The sequence below is a fragment of the Pseudonaja textilis genome, chromosome 2 (genome assembly GCF_049901715.1).
Source record: "Pseudonaja textilis isolate UNSWEBS1 chromosome 2, rPseTex1.2, whole genome shotgun sequence".
In the NCBI taxonomy this organism is placed as follows: Eukaryota; Metazoa; Chordata; class Lepidosauria; order Squamata; family Elapidae; genus Pseudonaja; species Pseudonaja textilis.
This window is the reverse complement of record NC_141991.1, coordinates 2,251,415-2,269,086: the sequence shown is the minus strand read 5'-3', so window position 1 is coordinate 2,269,086 and position 17,672 is coordinate 2,251,415. Positions and strand designations below refer to the sequence as shown.

The window sequence follows — 17,672 nt, the reverse complement described above, 5'->3', positions numbered from 1 at the left end:
GAGATGACATGATGTAAAACCCCCTTGGAAGAAAACTGGATATTTTCTCTGGGTGGGTTGATGAGGAGGTTCAGAATAATGTCAGTCTGTGCTCCATTCAAAATCCAAGAAAGAAATACTTAGACTCCATAGATTAGAGGAAAGTTATCTTTTACTGAAATTCGAAGTGGAAGCTACAGGTAGAATTCTGAATCTAAGGAATTAGGCGCACAGATCACATATACAAAGGGATGGAATTGTTCCCACCCCCCAAAGTTCAAAAGATTCTTCCAATTAAAAGTTCTGAATATTATCATGTGGTGGTGGTGATGAGGCCTCTGTCAGTTGACCTTGTCATATTTTGATAAAGATTCGCAGTTGCGCAAAGGAAAGAAGGCTAAGCAAGGAAATAGAAACTTAAGAGCAGGAATTTATACTTCCCCCCCACTCCTCATTTATACAACACAAAGAATGTAATACCTCCAACTCTCTTCCCAGATGCAACCAACCCCTCCCCCCCATTACTCATGGCAGCCGAAAGATGCAAAGCAGTAGAAAAGTAGAAAAGAGCTTGAAGGCTGACCTTAGGTGTGAAACTTGATTGCATCACATGACATATTGTGACGCATTGTGACTTTTTGCCTTTGCAGAGTCAAGATGAGCGTGGCCTACACGTGACTTTTTTAGCCCACCCACCACCAGTTTGACAGGCCTGTAGTAGACAATCATTTAAATACGAGCCAGCAAAGTGTTGCAGCTGACAAAAAATCCAATGCAGATTTAAGCTGCATTAACAGGGATAGACTCAAGTTCAAGTGAAGTGTAAATACCACTTTATAAAGCCTTGGTAAGGCCATACTTGGAATACTACATCCAGTTTTGGTCACCACAATGTAAAAAAGGTACTGAGACTCTCGAAAGAGTGCAGAGAAGAGCAAGATTTTTTTTAGTGATGATATTAGGTTATACAATTATTGATTGATAATATGAACTATTATGTAATATAATTATACTAGTGACTAGGAAATGGATGCAAAAAAAAAAGTGGTAAACCAATCGATGCACTGTATGTAAATTTATGAAGAAGGATATTTTTATGTTTTTTGTGTTATGTTTATGTTTATTTTGTTATGTAAGCTTATGCTTGTTATTAAAAAATAAAAAAAAATCTATTTAAAAAAATAATAATTCACACAGACAGGAGGAATGCCAGGAATGCAGGCTAAACTCACAACAGTAGATGAATTCAGCAATTCTTCCTGACAAATACTCCTCCCAACTGCCTCTCACTTTAAATCCATCCCCAGGTGTGCCTTGTGAAGGGAATCAGAGCCCTTTCCTTCCTCATAAACCACACAACCCATGTTGCTCTCTTCTGTGTTCTTCCCTGCATGCCCTAGGATGAGGAGGGGATGGGCCTTGGTCTTCCTCTGAACCCTCTCTCCCTTGTTCTACCTCTTCCCTGCTCTGTCCAGCCTGACTTTGCCCTTCCCCAGTTCCCTCCTCAGGCAAGGAAGCCACTCTCCCGCTCTGTCAGCTGTTCGTCTTCCCCTTCACATTCAGACTCTGATGGGGGCATGACATTGGGTATGTCTAGTTTAATGCAAGGAAGGACCAGGGGTGACATGATAGCAGTGTTCTGATAACTCAGGGGTTGCCACAAAGAAGGGGGAGTCAAGCTATTCTCCAAAGCACCTGAAGGCAGGAGAAGAAACTAATAAATGAGAGAAACTGAGGAGAAATTTCTTGACAAAACAGATAATCAGTGGAACACCTTGCATTCAGAAGTTGTGTATGCTCCAAAACTGGAAGTTTTTAAGAAGAGATTGGACAACCATTTTTCTGAAATGGTATATGGTTTCCTGCTTAAGTATGGGGTTGGACTAGAAGACCTCCCTTTCAACACTCCTATTCCATTTCATTCCAAATATTTCTTCTACCATATATTGCCAATTGTCCCCTTTCTTAGTCCCCATTTTCTAGGTCCTGCTGTATAATTTCTTCTATGACCTAATGGAGACTTCCCTGCCAGTAAATTTACAGAATTAATGTTAAATGCCTTTAACATTTGGCAGTTGTCATACAGTTTCCTCCTTCAGGAATCAAACTTCATGCTAGGAGATCTTGGAGGCAGCCCTGACCAGCAAGAGTGAAGCTGGTTCCCCTGGAGCTTCTCTCCTGGTGCTGTTGCCATGTCCTAAATCCTTGGGAGCCACATTAAATAAGTCATAAAGGGGTAGATAGGCTTTGATCTCCAATGAGAGACACCCCCAAGAAAGCTTATTCTTATTCTTTTAAGGCTGTCCACATAGCTAATCTTTTAAAGGTTAGGTAGCGTCACATTTCACTATTTCACTTGGCTCAGATGCAAAGGTAGGTTGCTAGAAGTCAAAACATTTTGATAGCATTTAATCCGTGAAAACACCCTGCAAACGCCTTAGGTAGAGACGGGACAAGCGTTTCCTATTAGGTGATAGAAGTAAAGAGGACAAAATCTGCCTACAAAGCTGACAAATACAGTAAGCGGACACTGTGGTTGAGTTTAAAGAGTTAAAACCATCAAGTACTGTATTGCTAGAAAGGATGGGAAGAGTGGAGAAGCGCAGAGGAACTTCCTCTTCCGGATGTCTCATGGGAGGAAGGAGGTGTGCAGAGCGGCTTTCCTGCTCTTCCCAGGATCGATGGAAGCTGCAGGTGGGAGGAGAGTCCGGGACCAAGTCGGGCTGTTCGGTTCCCTCCACGGCCTGGAAGCAGAGAAGCAACTGGGCTGAAGCGTATCAACTGCTGCTTGTTGCTGCTGCTTCCTTCCCTCCCCAAATTTAAGCCCACCGGTGGCTGCAATTTTCCTTCTGGTGAGAAGATTTAAAAAACCTCTTTTAAGTTCAGGCTGTTTCTCCATCACTAGAGGAGTGTTGCAGAGGAACGTCGTTGGAAGGATCCCTGGAGGTCATCTATTCCAACCCCCCGATCGAGCAGGAGACCCAACATCATTTCAGAGAAATGGCTGTCCAGTCTCTGTTTCAAAGCCTCCAGTGATGGAGCGCCCACAACTTCTGAAGGCAAACAGTTCCCACTGGTTTGTTCTGGGTGTCAGGAAATTTCTTCTTAGTTCTGGGTTGCTTGTCTCCTTCGTTAGTTTCCATCCAATTTCTTGTCCTGCCTTTGGGTGCTTTGGAGAATAGGTTGACCCCCTCTTCTTTGTGGCAACCCCTCAATTATTGGAACAATGCTGTCATGTCTCCCGTAGTTCTCCTCCTCACTAGACTAGTTATGCCCAGTTCCAGCCACTGTTCTTACTTATTTCAGCCTCCAGCCCCCTAATCCTCCTTGCTGCTCTTCTGTGGGCTCTTTATGGAGTCTCAACATCTTTTTAATTCTTGGTGACCAAAACTGGTTGCAGTGCTCAAAGTGTGGCCTTACCAAAGCATTTTGAATTGGTACTAGCACTTCACTTGATCTTGACTGTATCCCTCTGTTAGTACAGCCTAATATTGCATTGGCTATTTTGGCCACTGCAACACTCTGCTAGCTCACATTTAAATAATTGTCCACTGGGATTCAATGTTCCCTCTCATAGAGACAGCCAGGTTCTGCCTATTCTGTACCTGCACATTTGGTTTTTCTTGCTTAAGTGTAAAATCTTGGTGTTTTTTTTTCCTCAGCTGAGTTTCATTTTGTTAAATAGGGCCCAGTGTCCAACTTCGTTGAGATCCTCTTGTATCTTGATCCTTGTTGGATGTTCCTGCCAGCTTGGTGTCATCTGCAAATTTGATGAGTTTGGTAGATTTTTTTAAAAAAAAGAAAGTGTAGATGAAAAATTGATTGTTTGAATTTTGGCCTGATTCATTTTACTCAAACATTTCTCAGGGAAAAAAGGAAAATAGAAAATGGCTAACTACTAGTTTCTGGTTATCAGCAGAAGCTTCTGGATATTTCCTTTTCCAGAAGTAGTGGAATTCATCAAAAAGGAATTTTGGGTGGAGCTTTTTTGTATGTTGATTATGAAATTCCCACATGTGGACTTTCAGCCTTGTACCTTGATTTCGCCCAGATTTTGAGCCCCTGAATTCCCTAGCCAGTATAAAAGTAATCCTCAAGATACAATATTATAGGCCTTGCAATTATGGTTGCAAGTTGCAATGACTGTTAAGTGAGACGGCTTTCCTTAACTATCCGAATCCCCCTGCTCTCCCTAAGGCAGCCATCAATCGAGTGTGTGAGATGCTAAGCAGAGTACTGGCTACCTCAGGGCTGGGGAAAACTCTTAGAGGCCTAGAGCAGGGCTAGGCTTGCCTGCCACAGGCATCCCTTGGGCTCCCCCACCCTCCAAGACTCCCTATGTTCTGTTTCCCATCCCTGCCCCTTCCCTCAGCTCCCCCCACAGGATTTTCCCCATTCCCACTGGGTCCCTGCAGTCCTCAGGCCTGACTGCCACCCCACCTGGCCTCATACCCTCCTCCTCCTCCTCCTTACCTTTGGAAGATCTCTGATCCTCATGTTGTGGAGGGAGGGAAGGACATGCATCCTTGGGCCTCATGACTGTGTCCTGGAAGCAGCCACCATTTTCAGCGGGCCTCAGATTCATCCCTGGGTCATGCGGTGTACTTGGGGAAGTGGCTGCCGTTTTGCCACACTGATAATACAGAAGAGGAACAAACCTCTCTCTTTTGCTACCTTAACATGAGGAAAAAATGTACAATAGAAAATGTCTCATTTTTCAAAATGCATTATGTTAGAATTATCAGAAGCATTTGGCATGTAAAAAATGGGTATTGTCAGGGTTGCTATGAACATTAAGGCAAGATAAGACGCTCAGAGTTGCCTCAAACTCTGAGATGGGCAGCGATTAACTTTAATAATAAATTAATTATTATTTTTTTTTAAATTATTAAACAATTTTTCTGATATACATCATCATTTCCATTAATTGCAACGCTTCTGTGTTGGTATACATAAATCCTAACTATTTGACTATATTCCTTAAGCTATCGTTGTCCACTGTAGCCTTTACCTTATCCTATTGTCATCTTCTCTATTCACCTCTGTATCTGTTATTCAGCCAATCATACAATGCATTCCACATCAAAAAATAATCCACTTCCTCTCTGTCTTTTATCTCCATGGTCAACTTATCCTTCTCGGCACACTCTAGCATCTTTTGTATCACATTTTCCTCTAGTGGCATACTATATTTTTTCCAATTTTGTGTGTAAGTTATTCTTCCTATTGATAATCAATGTAGCATTAGATATTCTGTTTTCTTATCATATTTTCCCATTATTCTACCGAATAGAAAAGTCTCCAGTCTTAGTTCAATTTGTTGTTTATACACTGCTCAAAAAAAATAAAGTGAACATTTAAACAACACAATGTAACTCCAAATCAATCACACTTCTGTGAAATCACTGTCCACTTAGGTAGCAGTACTGAATGACAATCAATTTCACATGCTGTTGTGCAAATGGAATAAACAACAAGGGAAAGCATAGGCAGTTAGCAAGACATCCCCAATAAAGGAGTGGTTCTGCAGGTGGTGACCACAGACCACTTCTCAGTTCCTATGCTTTCTGGCTGATGGTTTGGTCACTTTTGAATGCTGGTGGTGCTTTCACTCTAGTGGTAGCATGAGACGGAGTCTACAACCCACACAAGTGGCTCAGGTAGTGCAGCTCATCCAGGATGGCACATCAATGCGAACTCTGGCAAGAAGGTTTGCTGTGTCTGTCAGCGTAGTGTCTGGAGCATGGAGGCGCTACCAGGAGACAGGCCAGTACATCAGGAAACGTGGAGGAGGCCGTAGGAGGGCAACAAGCCCGCATCAGGACCGCTACCTCCGCCTTTGTGCAAGGAGGGACAGGAGGAGCATGGCCAGAGCCCTGCAAATGACCTCCAGCGGGCCACAAATGTGCATGTGGCTGCTCAAATGGTCAGAAACAGACTCCATGAGGGTGGTATGAGGGCCCGACGTCCATAGGTGGGGGTTGTGCTTACAGCCCAACACCGTGCAGGATGTTTGGCATTTGCCAGAGAACACCAAAATTGGAAATTTGCCACTGGCGCCCTGTGCTCTTCACAGATGAAAGCAGGTTCACACTGAGCACATGTGACAGACATGTGTCCATGGAGTCTGGAGACACCATGGAGAACGTTCTGCTGCCTGCAACATCCTCCAGAATGACCGGTTTGGCAGTGGGTCAGTAATGGTGTGGGGTGGCATTTCTTTAGGGGGCCGCAGAGCCCTCCATGTGCTCGCCAGAGGTAGTCTGACTGCCATTAGGTACCGAGATGAGATCCTCAGACCCCTTGTGAAACTATATACTGGTGCGGTTGGCTCTGGGTTCCTAATGCAAGACAATGCTAGACCTCATGTGGCTGGAGTGTGTCAGCAGTTCCTGCAAGACGAAGGCATTGATGCTATGGACTGGCCCGCCCGTTCCCCAGACCTGAATCCAATTGAGCACATCTGGGACATCATGTCTGCTCCATCTACTAATGCCACGTTGCACCACAGACTGTCCAGGAGTTGGGGGATGCTTTAGTCCAGGTGTGGGAGGAGATCCCTCAGGAGACCTTCCTCCACCTCATCAGGAGCATGCCCAGGCATTGTAGGGAGGTCATACAGGCACGTAGAGGCCACACACACTACTGAACCTCATTTTGACTTGTTTTTAAGGACATTACATCAAAGTTGGATCATCCTGTAGTGTTTTTTTCCACTTTAATTTTGAGTGTAATTCCAAATCCAGACCTCCATGGGTTGCTAAATTTGATTTCCATTGATAATTTTTATGTGATTTTGTTGTCAGTACATTCAACTATGTAATAAACAAAGTATTTCATAAGAATATTTCATTCATACAGATCTAGGATGTCTTATTTTTGTATTGCCTTTATTTTTTTGAGCAGTCTATGTTTCTTCTATCCATTTTTTTGTCCTTATCTAGTATTTTCTTGCTACAGGGCATGTCCACCACGCATGGTAATATGTTCCTTGCTTTTGTTTGCATTTCCAACATTCAGATGATCTGTTTGGGAGCATTTTTGCTAATCTAGCAGGGGGTAGGTGCCATCTGTAGAACATTTTGTATAAATTTTCTCTATATGCTGCTGTCTCATCAATTTATAATTCTTTTCCCCATTTCTACAATTTTATCGTGTAGCCAAAATTTTTCACCCAAACTGTCATTGTTTCTTTAAATATTCTCTCCATCTTATATTCCAACAAATAATTATGTAATTTTTTAATCAATTTCTCCTCTGGACTTTATAGTATCTTATCTAATTCTGATAGTTCTCTATTAATCCCTTACCTTTCTTGAATCTTGTTTGTATTTGCATATACATCCACCATTCTACCTCGATACCTTGTTCTTTTAATTCTTGTTTCGTTTTTAATATCCCTTGCTTGTTTAAGTTATCCTTATACCTTGCTATCTTATCTAGAACTAACATATGTTGATAACCAGATTGGAATTTTGTCAAAATGATTCCTTCTAATCTTTTCCCAAATCAATAGCAACACATTTCTTATTTGGTGTCTTTGGAAATAACTGCATCTTATTTTTCCCATCCTATAAAAATGCATGCCACCCTACTTGTAACTCATGTCCTTCAATTGTCAATATTCTTTTATTTTTCAACGTTATCCAATCTTTAATCCATGTAAGGGCTGCTGCTATATAGTATATTCCCCAATCTGGCAGAGCAAAAACCCTTCTACTATTTCTGGACTAAAATTTTTCTCACTGTCTGTGAAGTGTTGCCTTCTATTTTCTCTTTCTCTCTGGTTGTCACGGCTCCGGATCCCCTATTGCAGATTGATTTCGTTCCTGCTGGAGTTCAGAGGTTTCTTCTCGTCCATTTGGGAGATCGCCTTCTTCCTGCCTTCTCCAAAGCTTCCCCTTTCTCTTGTTGATCCCTCCAGGATTCAAGCAGCCCTTTAAGACCCTCCAAGCAGGAAAATTCGGGCCATCAGAATGGAGCCCTGTTCCTTTGAGCCTATTTACTGTGACGTGAATAATAAATGAATTTAATAATAGGGTAATGTAAAGCTCATTTCCCAACTCTGTGTCAGCGATGAGAACTTCACACATACAGTGGGTGTAGGGTAGTGGACTACAATTGTTAATTTGTAATCTCTCTTTTGTGCAACAGCCAGAAAACCAGTTGTTAAGTTATTCCAACCCCACCACTGTTTAGATCATTAAGAATTTAAAAATTTCTAAAGAATTGAAATAAGTAAACTACAGTATTTTTAAATGTTTAGCTGAAAAGAGAAAGTGAAAAATTGAAAAAGGACTTTTATAAAAAAAAATGAAAAAAAGAATTTTAAAATGGAAAAAGATTTAAAAATTGAAAAAGGAAATTTAAATTAAAAATGATATTTAAGGGTTGAAAAAGAAGGCTTAAAATTGGAACCAGGAATTTAAAAATTGAAAAAAAATAGTAAAAATTGAACAGGAATTTTTCATAAAGAGTATTGGAATATTTCTTAAGGAATATTGAATTCTAGTATGATGTGGTCACGCTCACCAAAGGTTCTGGCAACTTCAACTCGCTCTATCATTTCCTCTCTACTTGTAAGAATTAGGTCCAGTATAGTTTTTATTAGGATATGTGCACACGGAAAACAGATTTATGAGAATAGTTATGAAGAAATATACAGCCACAGGGAGTCGAACAAGTTGGATTAATATTTACTTGAAGAAATAGCACAGTCCAATAAACGGTGCTTGTCATACATGTTTTTAACAGTCCAGAAATATCCAGATATAAAGTCTTCTTACATCTAGTTATAAAGTCTTCTTACCGGTTCCATGTCTTTTACAGCAGACAAATATCAAACCATAATACAACAAATAACCTTTGATATCAACAGAATATCAAAATAAACAGGGTTAGTCAGTATCGGTCTGTAGACAGTCAGTATCAGTATAAAGAGAGATCATCAGTGCAGAAGAGAAAAAGAAAGAGCATTAAACCACGATCTATAGCTCCCTCTTATGGCAACTTGTAGCATAATTAACCAACCAGAACAAAGCATAATACATTACAGTATTTTTCCTTAAAGCTACAAACATATATATTTGTAGTTTATATATTGTCAACCCAGCTACATTATTTACATATACATAACAGTTTTTCCTCTAGTTCCCTCTTCTGCCTTTTGGATGACAAAGATGTCCGCTAAGTTGGTTAGGAATCTCTTCGATCTCCTACTTGTTGTAGAGTCTGTCTCCCAGTTGATATCAGGGTAGTTCAAGTCTCTTGATGTTATCCTCTTGATATAGTTTGTAATCCATGCATGTATTGAAAATGTCAGGTGGATAAAATTTACAAGTTTTTTTACTTCCATGTCCTGCCAATAAGTATGGTATTTCCTGTCCCATCCATGTGTGAACCAGGTTTTCTAAAAAATAGCTATTGAGGACCTTTTGGCATCTTTGGTTGCACAGGCAGTCCTCACTTACCACTTCTTCCCTGAGCCTTCAATGGCACAGTGCCTACTGTGGCCCAGTAGAAGCAGACGTGCACCTGATCCACAAAATTTGTGGTAATCCTAACAGTTGTTCAGTGAACGCACATCAGCAGTGACTGTGGTTTTGAAGGCAGGAAAAGAAGTTGCACCAATTTGGGTTCTGCCCATAGGTGCACATTTATGATGGCCGGAGCATTACACACCGATGATCCTCATTTGTGACCTTCCCAGTTAGCTTATCACAAGCAAAATCATTGGGTATGCTGGCAGGAAATTGCAAGTCACAGTCATATGGAATTGCCTTTAACAACCTACAGTGATTTGCTTAACAACTATAGAGGAACAGATGCAAGTTGGCACCATCATGTGACATCATGCTTAAAGATAGAGCTGCCTAATGACACAAATATCAGTTCCAATTGTGGTAGGTTAAGTGAGGACTACTTGAGTGGGGATGTCACCAGAGTACTTGTGGACGGTGCTTCTGCTCTTATTTGCAGCTGAGGACTTCCATGCACAAAAGTGATGCTTCAAATCTTGCAGAAGCTTTCGGCATCATTTCATCAGTTAAAGCCCCCACATGTCTAAGTTTAGCTCAGAAGGTTTGAATGTAAACATTCTGGGACATTTTATCTGACTTGGAAGAAATAGATTTATCTAACTACACATGTGAAAATCTATTTCTTCCAAGTAGATTGTAGGAATATATTTGCAGACATATTCCTCTCAGTAGGAATATGTCTGCAATTATATAATCTATCCCCAGCAGTTCAAGTTATAATTGATGATAGTCCTTTGTGTTGCTAAGAATTTGTGATTGACCCAATTAAATAACTGAACTTGATTGAATGCATATTTGAACATGGATCTCAGTAATCTTCCATGTGTCAAATGAATCATAAATGAGGTAAGTAAGAAATTATTCTAGTATTGGGGCATGTTGGTTTTGTCATTGTAATATCTACTTTTTTCTTTTTTCACATTATCTCTAAACATCTTATAAACAATGCTACACTTTTCTTTGAATCTTACAGACAAAGAATATGGCAATAAGAACACTTAGGACAACTGCAAATAACAAGCAACGTTGAAAAGGAAAATGAATCAAGCCAGAAATCAAAATATTTTTCTGTTTCCTTCAGAAAACCACACAATTCTCCTCCTTCTCCTCCTCCAGAAGTTGTAAGTCAGTTGAAGGAAAAGGTGAATAGTAAAGCCATGTGGAGCAGACAGTAATATAGGCCTCTCCCTGTGAGGAAGAAAATGGCTTGAATGAAAGCACCACTAAACAAGGCATTGTCACAATTCCACTCTGGTGATACATCAGTGGATTGACTCCAGGGAGAAACTGTATGAGTGTCTAGATAGTGGGAAAAGCTTCATTAGAAATTTTCATCTCATGAGACACCAGAAAACTCACCCAAAGAGAAACCCTTTGAATGTAATGAATATGGGAAAGTCAAAATTCCAGTCTGGTTATATACCAGAAGACTCTAAGAGGAGAGAAATGCTTTGAATCTCTTGATTGTTGCAAAACTTTCAGTTGTAATTCCAATTTAGTGATACATCAGAGGAATCAAAAGGAGAAAATCCTTTCAATGTCCTGACTGTTGGAGAATTTCCAGTCATAATTCATTACAAATTCCCATTTCTTGAGACACAAGAGCATGCACGCAGAAGAGAAACTCTTTGAATGTCCTGATTGTGGGAAAAGTTATAGACAGAATTACAGTCTGGTGATACACCAGAGGACTCACACAGGGGAGAAACCCTACGAATGTCCTGACTGTGGGAAAAGTTTCGGTAATAATTCGAGCCTGGTGAGACACCACAGGACTCACACGGGAGAGAAACCCTTTGAATGTCCTATTTGTGGGAAAAGTTTCAGTGAGAACTCCTACCTGGTAATACACCAGAAGACTCACACAGGAGAGAAACCCTTTGAATGTCCCGACTGCGGGAAAAGTTTCAGAAAGAATTCCCACCTGGTGATGCACCAGAAGACTCACACAGGAGAAAAACCCTACAAATGTCCTGACTGTGGGAAAAGTTTCATACAGAATTCCAGCCTGGTGATACACCAGAGGACTCACACAGGAGAAAAACCCTTTGAATGTCCTACTTGTGGGAAAAGTTTTACTCGCAATTCCCACCTGGTGATACACCAGTGGACTCACACAGGAGAGAAACCTTTTGAATGTATTGATTGTGGGAAACGTTTCCTTACAAATTCCAGCCTCATGAAACACCAGAGAACTCATACAGGAGAGAAACCCTACAAATGTCCTATCTGTGGGGAAAGTTTCAGTGAGAATTCCTACCTGGTAATACACCAGAGGACTCACACTGGAGAGAAACCCTTTGAATGTCCTATCTGTGAGAAAAGTTTCAGTCACAATTCTCGCCTGGTAACACACCAGAGGACTCACACAGGAGAGAAACCTTTTGAATGTATTGATTGTGGGAAATGTTTCCTTACAAATTCCAGCCTCATGAGACACCAGAGAACTCATACAGGAGAGAAACCCTACAAATGTCCTATCTGTGGGGAAAGTTTCAGTGAGAATTCCTACCTGGTAATACACCAGAGGACTCACACTGGAGAGAAACCCTTTGAATGTCCTATCTGTGAGAAAAGCTTCAGTCACAATTCTTGCCTGGTAACACACCAGAGGACTCACACAGGAGAGAAACCATTTGAATGTCCTATCTGTGGGAAAAGTTTCAGTCAGAATGGCAACCTTGTGAGTCACCAGAGAACGCACACAGGAGAGAAACCCTTTGAATGTCCTATCTGTGAGAAAGGTTTTAGTGATAGTTCCTACTTGGTAAGACACCAGAGGACTCACACAAGAGAGAAACCCTTTGAATGTCCTATTTGTGGGAAATGTTTTAGTCGCAATTCCTGCCGGGTAATACACCAGAGGACTCACACAGGAGAGAAACCCTTTGAATGTCCTATTTGTGGGAAAAGTTTTAGTCGCAATTCCTACCTGGTAATACACCAGAGGACTCACACAGGAGATAAACCCTTTGAATGTCCTATCTGTGGGAAAAGTTTCAGTCAGAATAGCTCCCTTGTGAGTCACCAGATAACACACACAAGAGAGAAACACTTTGAATGTCCTATCTGTGGGAAAAGTTTCAGTCAGAATTCCTATTTGGTAACACACCAGGAGAGGACTCACACAGGAGAGAAACTGTTTGAATGTACTATCTGTGGAAAACGTTTTGGTCAGAATTCCCAGCTCATGAGACACCAGAGGACTCACACAGGAGAAAAACTGTTTGAATGCCCAGACTGTAGAAAAGGCTTTAGGCAGAATTCTGATCTCATGAGACACCAGAGGACTCACACAGGAGATAAACCCTTTGAATGCCCTATTTGTGGGAAAAGTTTTAGTCGCAATTCTTACCTGGTAATACACCAGAGGATTCACACAGGAGAGAAACCCTTTGAATGTCCTAATTGTGGGAAATTTTTCATTACAAATTTCAACCTCATGAAACACCAGAGAACTCACACAGGAGAGAAACCCTATGAATGTCCTGACTGTGGAAAATGTTTTAGCGTTAATTCCACCCTGGTGAAACACCAGAGGACACACACGGGAGAGAAACCCTTTGAATGTCCTGATTGTGGGAAAAGTTTCAGTCGGAATTCCACCCTGGTGAGACACCAGAGGACTCACACAGGAGAGAAACGCTTTGATTGTCCTGACTGTGGGAAAAGTTTCAGTCGGAATTCCTACCTGGTAATACACCAGAGGACTCACACAGGAGAGAAACACTTTAAATGTCCTGACTGTAGAAAAGGCTTTAGTCAGAATTCTGACCTCATGAGACACCAGAGGACTCACACCAGAGATTAAACCTTTTGAATCTCCTATTTGTGGGAAAGGTTTCAGTCGGAATTCCTACCTGGTAATACACCAGAGGACTCACACAGATGATAAACCCTTTGGAATGTCCTGATTGTGGGAAATCTTTCAGTGGGAATTCCTATTTGTTAATACACCAGAGGACTCACGCCATGGGGAAATGTTTCATATGTCCAGTCTGTGATCTTTACTTCAAGCATAAATCATTCCTTAGTGCACACAAGTAAATCCATGAGGCAAAAGTTGAAGAGTTTAGAGAAGGATTGAATTTCATTTGTGATATTCCATTCACAAAGTGTAGGTGAGAAATTGACTGAATTCTGGCCTAATTCCTTATATTCAAACTTTTCTCAGGATTAAAATTATAGGTGTGTTGGAAGAATTATCCTTCTGGGTTCAGTTCCAAGTGAGGAAAAAGACACTGGAAACATGGAGGCTGTTTGTAAAGATGGTTCAATGGTGGACAGGACCACATGGGTTGGAGTGAAAAAAAAAGATTGCATGCTTCAAAATGAAGGAAAAGAAGGAAGGCTGACATGCTGAGAGTCCCTTATATACCCTCGGTTGGGATTTGAGTTTGAGCTTGTATTCTGATTGGTTGTCAGACTCCCATGGGGCCATGCAGGGGCAACTCTGTAGACTGTCCTGAGTCCCAGGCTTGCTTGAGCGTTGCTGGATGATGATATAATGAAAGGGGTTTGGGCAATTCCTATAGCTCTACTTGGAGATCTTTGTTATGTAAAATAGGCTGGCCTAGGCCAGAGTAATGGCCTATTAGCAAAGTGGGGGGGCTGAGTTTTTGCTTCTGAGGTGAGTTTCTGCTTCTGAGTTTCTACTCTTTTTAGGGGAAATATTCTGCCTTTTAAATATTTCCTGGGATATTTTATTTTTCTAGGAGAGGGGTAGGTGATAACTTCCTATAACCCCTCATTTTTTTTAAAAAATGATGATCTGATCCTTGATGGGTGCTTTTAATTTTTTTTATGCAAAGTGGGGAGGCATTGATAAAGAAACAACAGAAAAGGATTCCTTCAGTGGCTCCCAAAAGCTTTCAACCATGAAGATCTAGGAGCCTGGGAAACTTTCTGGTTTTTTTTTCTTTACAGTATCCAATTTTTCATGTCGATTAATTTTCAGGTGTTTTGATGTATTCTTTTTGTGAGCGTACAGTCAGGTTGTAAGCACAAGCCCCTACATTCTTCACAACTATTGTTTGCCTTTAAATTACAGGCTGCCCGTTTCCAAGGTTATGGTCACTCCCTGCCCTAGCTGTTAGCTTCCAAAGTTTGTGAGGCCAAATTGAGGTTAGTGTGCAATCCAGGCTATTTAGTATTTTTAAAATTACACACAATGAGCCCTGGGACTTCTACTCATGAGACCATCAGTGCAACATATCCTGCTTTATTGGCCAACTGGGCAGCATCATTTGTGAGTCACAGTCACAGTGAGGTAGTCAGTCAGGCTTGGGAAGGTCTGCTTCACTCTGATTGCTGTGATAACTTTCAGTGGAGGACTAGATCCAATGTCTCTAGAGGGTAGCATCTGTTTCCACATGTTGCAGGGCTGAAAGACAGAAGAAGAAGGTCCCTTCCCCCCTTTGTTGGTAATTCTACCAGGAAACACATTGTAAAAGAATTAGAGATTGGGGTGGGGGGGGGTAGATAGTTGCAGGCAGGGCTTGAGAAAAAAACAACACATCAGTATTGCAGTTATTAAACAGATGGAGACGACAGATGAGAAAGGAAAGAAACTGGATTCACATACTTCGGGAAAAATGATCAGGTAAAATCATTTATATACATAGTAAATGCAAGGATGAAACTTTTCTTGTAAATGAACTTAAAACATTTGCTAATAACCTTGGGTTTTTCTTAAAAGCACAGAGAGGAAAGAAAATTTAACTCTGTGTTCTTCACTCTGTCTAGCTGGCCAGGCTAGCCTGGGAGAAGACATTTTCTCTCAGTGCTTTTAACTTTTTTAACAATTTAAAGTTCATATCTGAAGGGATCAGACACACTTAACTGTTGCAACACTTACCTCGAGGAAACAAAGACTTAGGCACACACACGCACCCACACGCACACACACTGAAAAAAAACAAAACTGAAGTTTACACACACTGATCATTCCAACAATGCATCTCAGTTAAATTAGGGAAGGCACAAATCCGAAGGATCAAACAACATGGTTACATAGAAGATTGAGAAAAAGACAAACAAACAAAACCCCATGTGGTCCTGTTTTTATGTTGCCCTTTTAAGTACCTTTATTCAACCAAATTGGTCTTCCTGCATCCCTTGGCAAAGCCCGTTATCTACATACACATTTTGCTTTTTTACCTTTTCTCTTTTCCATACCAGCTAGGACCGGCTTCTGCCCTTCATCTTGTGAGATGTAAGACCCGAATTATTTAATACTCACAATACAGAGACAGGTCTGGTTCACAATTCAAAGGTTTATTAAAGAAAATAACCGTTTGCAAACGGGCGTTCAAATCTCTTCCAAAGTGGATTGGGTACAAGAAGAGCAAGATCTAATGGTCAAACAATACATTTTATACACTCTACACCAGAGGTGGGCAATTAATTTCTGTCGGGGGCCACATGGAAAATCAGATCTGCGTTCGAGGGCCGAACCAATTTTATAAAAGGCCATTATAAAGGGCCCATTATAAAATGCAGCAAATTATATATAAGAATATTGCAAAAGCTACTTAATCAATTTTTCACTTAGCAACATACATTTTGGACTCAGTTCCAGTCGTAAATTGAGGACTACCTGTATATGTTGAGGTTCTTATATTTCAGCTTCTTCCATACTAGATCTGCATTAAAAATGGCAGCATACAGTGTCCTAATAAAGTTAACCTGATGATCAGTCAGCCATGTGCTTTGGTGGGATATTCTATTTTTTCCTTTGTTTAAAAATGTATCATAGAAATACATTTACAATACATTTAGAAATAGTAACTGTGAGAGGGATCTTGGAGTCCTAGTAGACTACAGGTGTCAAACTTGATTGCATCACATGACATATGATGCATTGTGACTTATTTTGCCTTTGCAGAGTCGGGCTGAGCATGGCCTGCACATGACACATCTGGCCTCTCCACCACCAGTTTGACAGGCCTGTAGTAGACAGTCATTTAAATATGAGCCAGCAAAGTGTTGCAGCTGACAAAAAATCTAACGCAGATCTAAGCTGCATTAATAGGGATAGACTCAAGTTCAAGTGAAGTGTAAATACCACTTTATAAAGCCTTGGTAAGGTCACACTTGGAATATTGCATCCAGTTTTGGTCACCACAATGTAAAAAAAGTGTTGAGATTCTCGAAAGAGTGCAGAGAAGAGCAACAAAGATGATTACAGGATGGAGGCTAAAACATAAAGAAAGATTGCTGGAATTGTGTGTGATAACCTGGGGCGGGGCACAAAGGCAACACAGCCAGAAAATAGGTATGAGTCCCTATTTGCTCCAACTTTGCCCCCCAACATCCCAGTTACTCTCCGACTGGAGAAAATCTCTCCCACAAACCTACAACAGCCCCTGACTGCAGATTCTCCACTCCAAACCACTGTAAGCAGAATGACTGCAATCAATCCCTCCAGAAGGGCAAGATAATGAGTCCAACAATTCCAGCAAGGCAGATAAACACACAGAAGCATGGCAATAATTCACACAGGCAGGAGAAATGTCAGGAATGCAGGCTAAACTCACAACACTAGATGAATTCAGCATTTGTTCCTGACAAACACCCCTCCCAACTGGTTGCGTCCCCAGGTGTGCCTTGTGAAGGGGATCTGGGCCTTTTCCTACCTCATAAGCCATGCAACCCACATTGCTCTCTTCTGTGTTCTTCCCTGTGTGCCCTAAGATGAGGAGGGGATGGGCCTTGGTCTTCCTCTGAACTCCCTCTCCCTTGTTCTACCTATTTCCTGCTCTGCCCAGCCTAATTTTGCCCTTCCCCAGTTTCCTCCACAGCCAAGGGAGCCATTCTCCGGCTCTCTGTCAGCTGTTCGTCTTCCCCCTCAGATTCAGACTCCGATGGGGGCATGACATTGGCTAGGCCTAGTTTAATGCAAAGAAGGACCAGGGGTGACATGATAGCAGTGTTCTGATATCTCAGGTGTTGCCACAACGAAGAGGGACTCAAGCTATTCCCCAAAGCACCTGAAGGCAGGAGAAGAAACTAATAAATGAGAGAAACTAAGGAGAAATTTCCTGACAGAACAAATAATAAGTGGAACAACTTGCCTTCAGAAGTTGTGTACGTTCCAAGACTGAAGTTTTTGAGGCATTTTAAAAAAAACAAACTTCACTGATAACAAAACCA

General features: G+C 41.2%; 5 protein-coding genes across 6 annotated transcripts in view; all 5 read left to right on the top strand.

Annotated features, from left to right (window-relative positions):
• LOC113452081 (uncharacterized) overlaps nucleotides 1-16,219 on the top strand; it is a 91,129-nt gene extending 74,910 nt beyond the window's left edge. Inside the window, 1 exon segment of the mRNA XM_087928479.1 lies at nucleotides 13,582-16,219. Coding sequence (XP_087784605.1) covers nucleotides 13,582-13,605 — 24 coding nt within the window. The 3' untranslated portion in view covers nucleotides 13,606-16,219.
• The window catches only part of LOC148126536 (uncharacterized), a 296,703-nt gene that overhangs the window by 74,986 nt on the left and 204,045 nt on the right, over nucleotides 1-17,672 (top strand). The window lies entirely within an intron of this gene.
• LOC113452335 (uncharacterized) overlaps nucleotides 1-17,672 on the top strand; it is a 268,593-nt gene that overhangs the window by 75,002 nt on the left and 175,919 nt on the right. The window lies entirely within an intron of this gene.
• LOC148126538 (uncharacterized) lies at nucleotides 2,601-14,271 on the top strand. 2 transcript variants are annotated; one of them, XM_087927942.1, is made up of 3 exons: nucleotides 2,601-2,831; nucleotides 10,492-13,021; nucleotides 13,359-14,271. In XM_087927942.1, the coding sequence occupies exons 2-3, from the start codon at nucleotides 11,125-11,127 to the stop codon at nucleotides 13,430-13,432; spliced, it is 1,971 nt and encodes a 656-aa protein (XP_087784068.1). In that variant the 5' UTR covers nucleotides 2,601-2,831; nucleotides 10,492-11,124; the 3' UTR covers nucleotides 13,433-14,271. The 2 variants fall into 2 exon arrangements, with proteins under 2 accessions (XP_087784068.1, XP_087784067.1); XM_087927941.1 differs by having other exon boundaries at nucleotides 2,603-2,831; nucleotides 10,492-14,271.
• LOC148126535 (uncharacterized) overlaps nucleotides 10,220-17,672 on the top strand; it is a 226,764-nt gene continuing 219,311 nt past the window's right edge. The window contains exon 1 of the mRNA XM_087928213.1: nucleotides 10,220-10,364. The gene's annotated coding sequence lies outside the window, so the exon portion shown is untranslated. The remainder of the gene's footprint in view (nucleotides 10,365-17,672) is intronic.

Bases quoted from the DNA above. Each gene is read 5' to 3' on its own strand.
- LOC148126538 (XM_087927941.1), top strand. From the start codon at position 11,125: ATGCACGCAGAAGAGAAACTCTTTGAATGTCCTGATTGTGGGAAAAGT.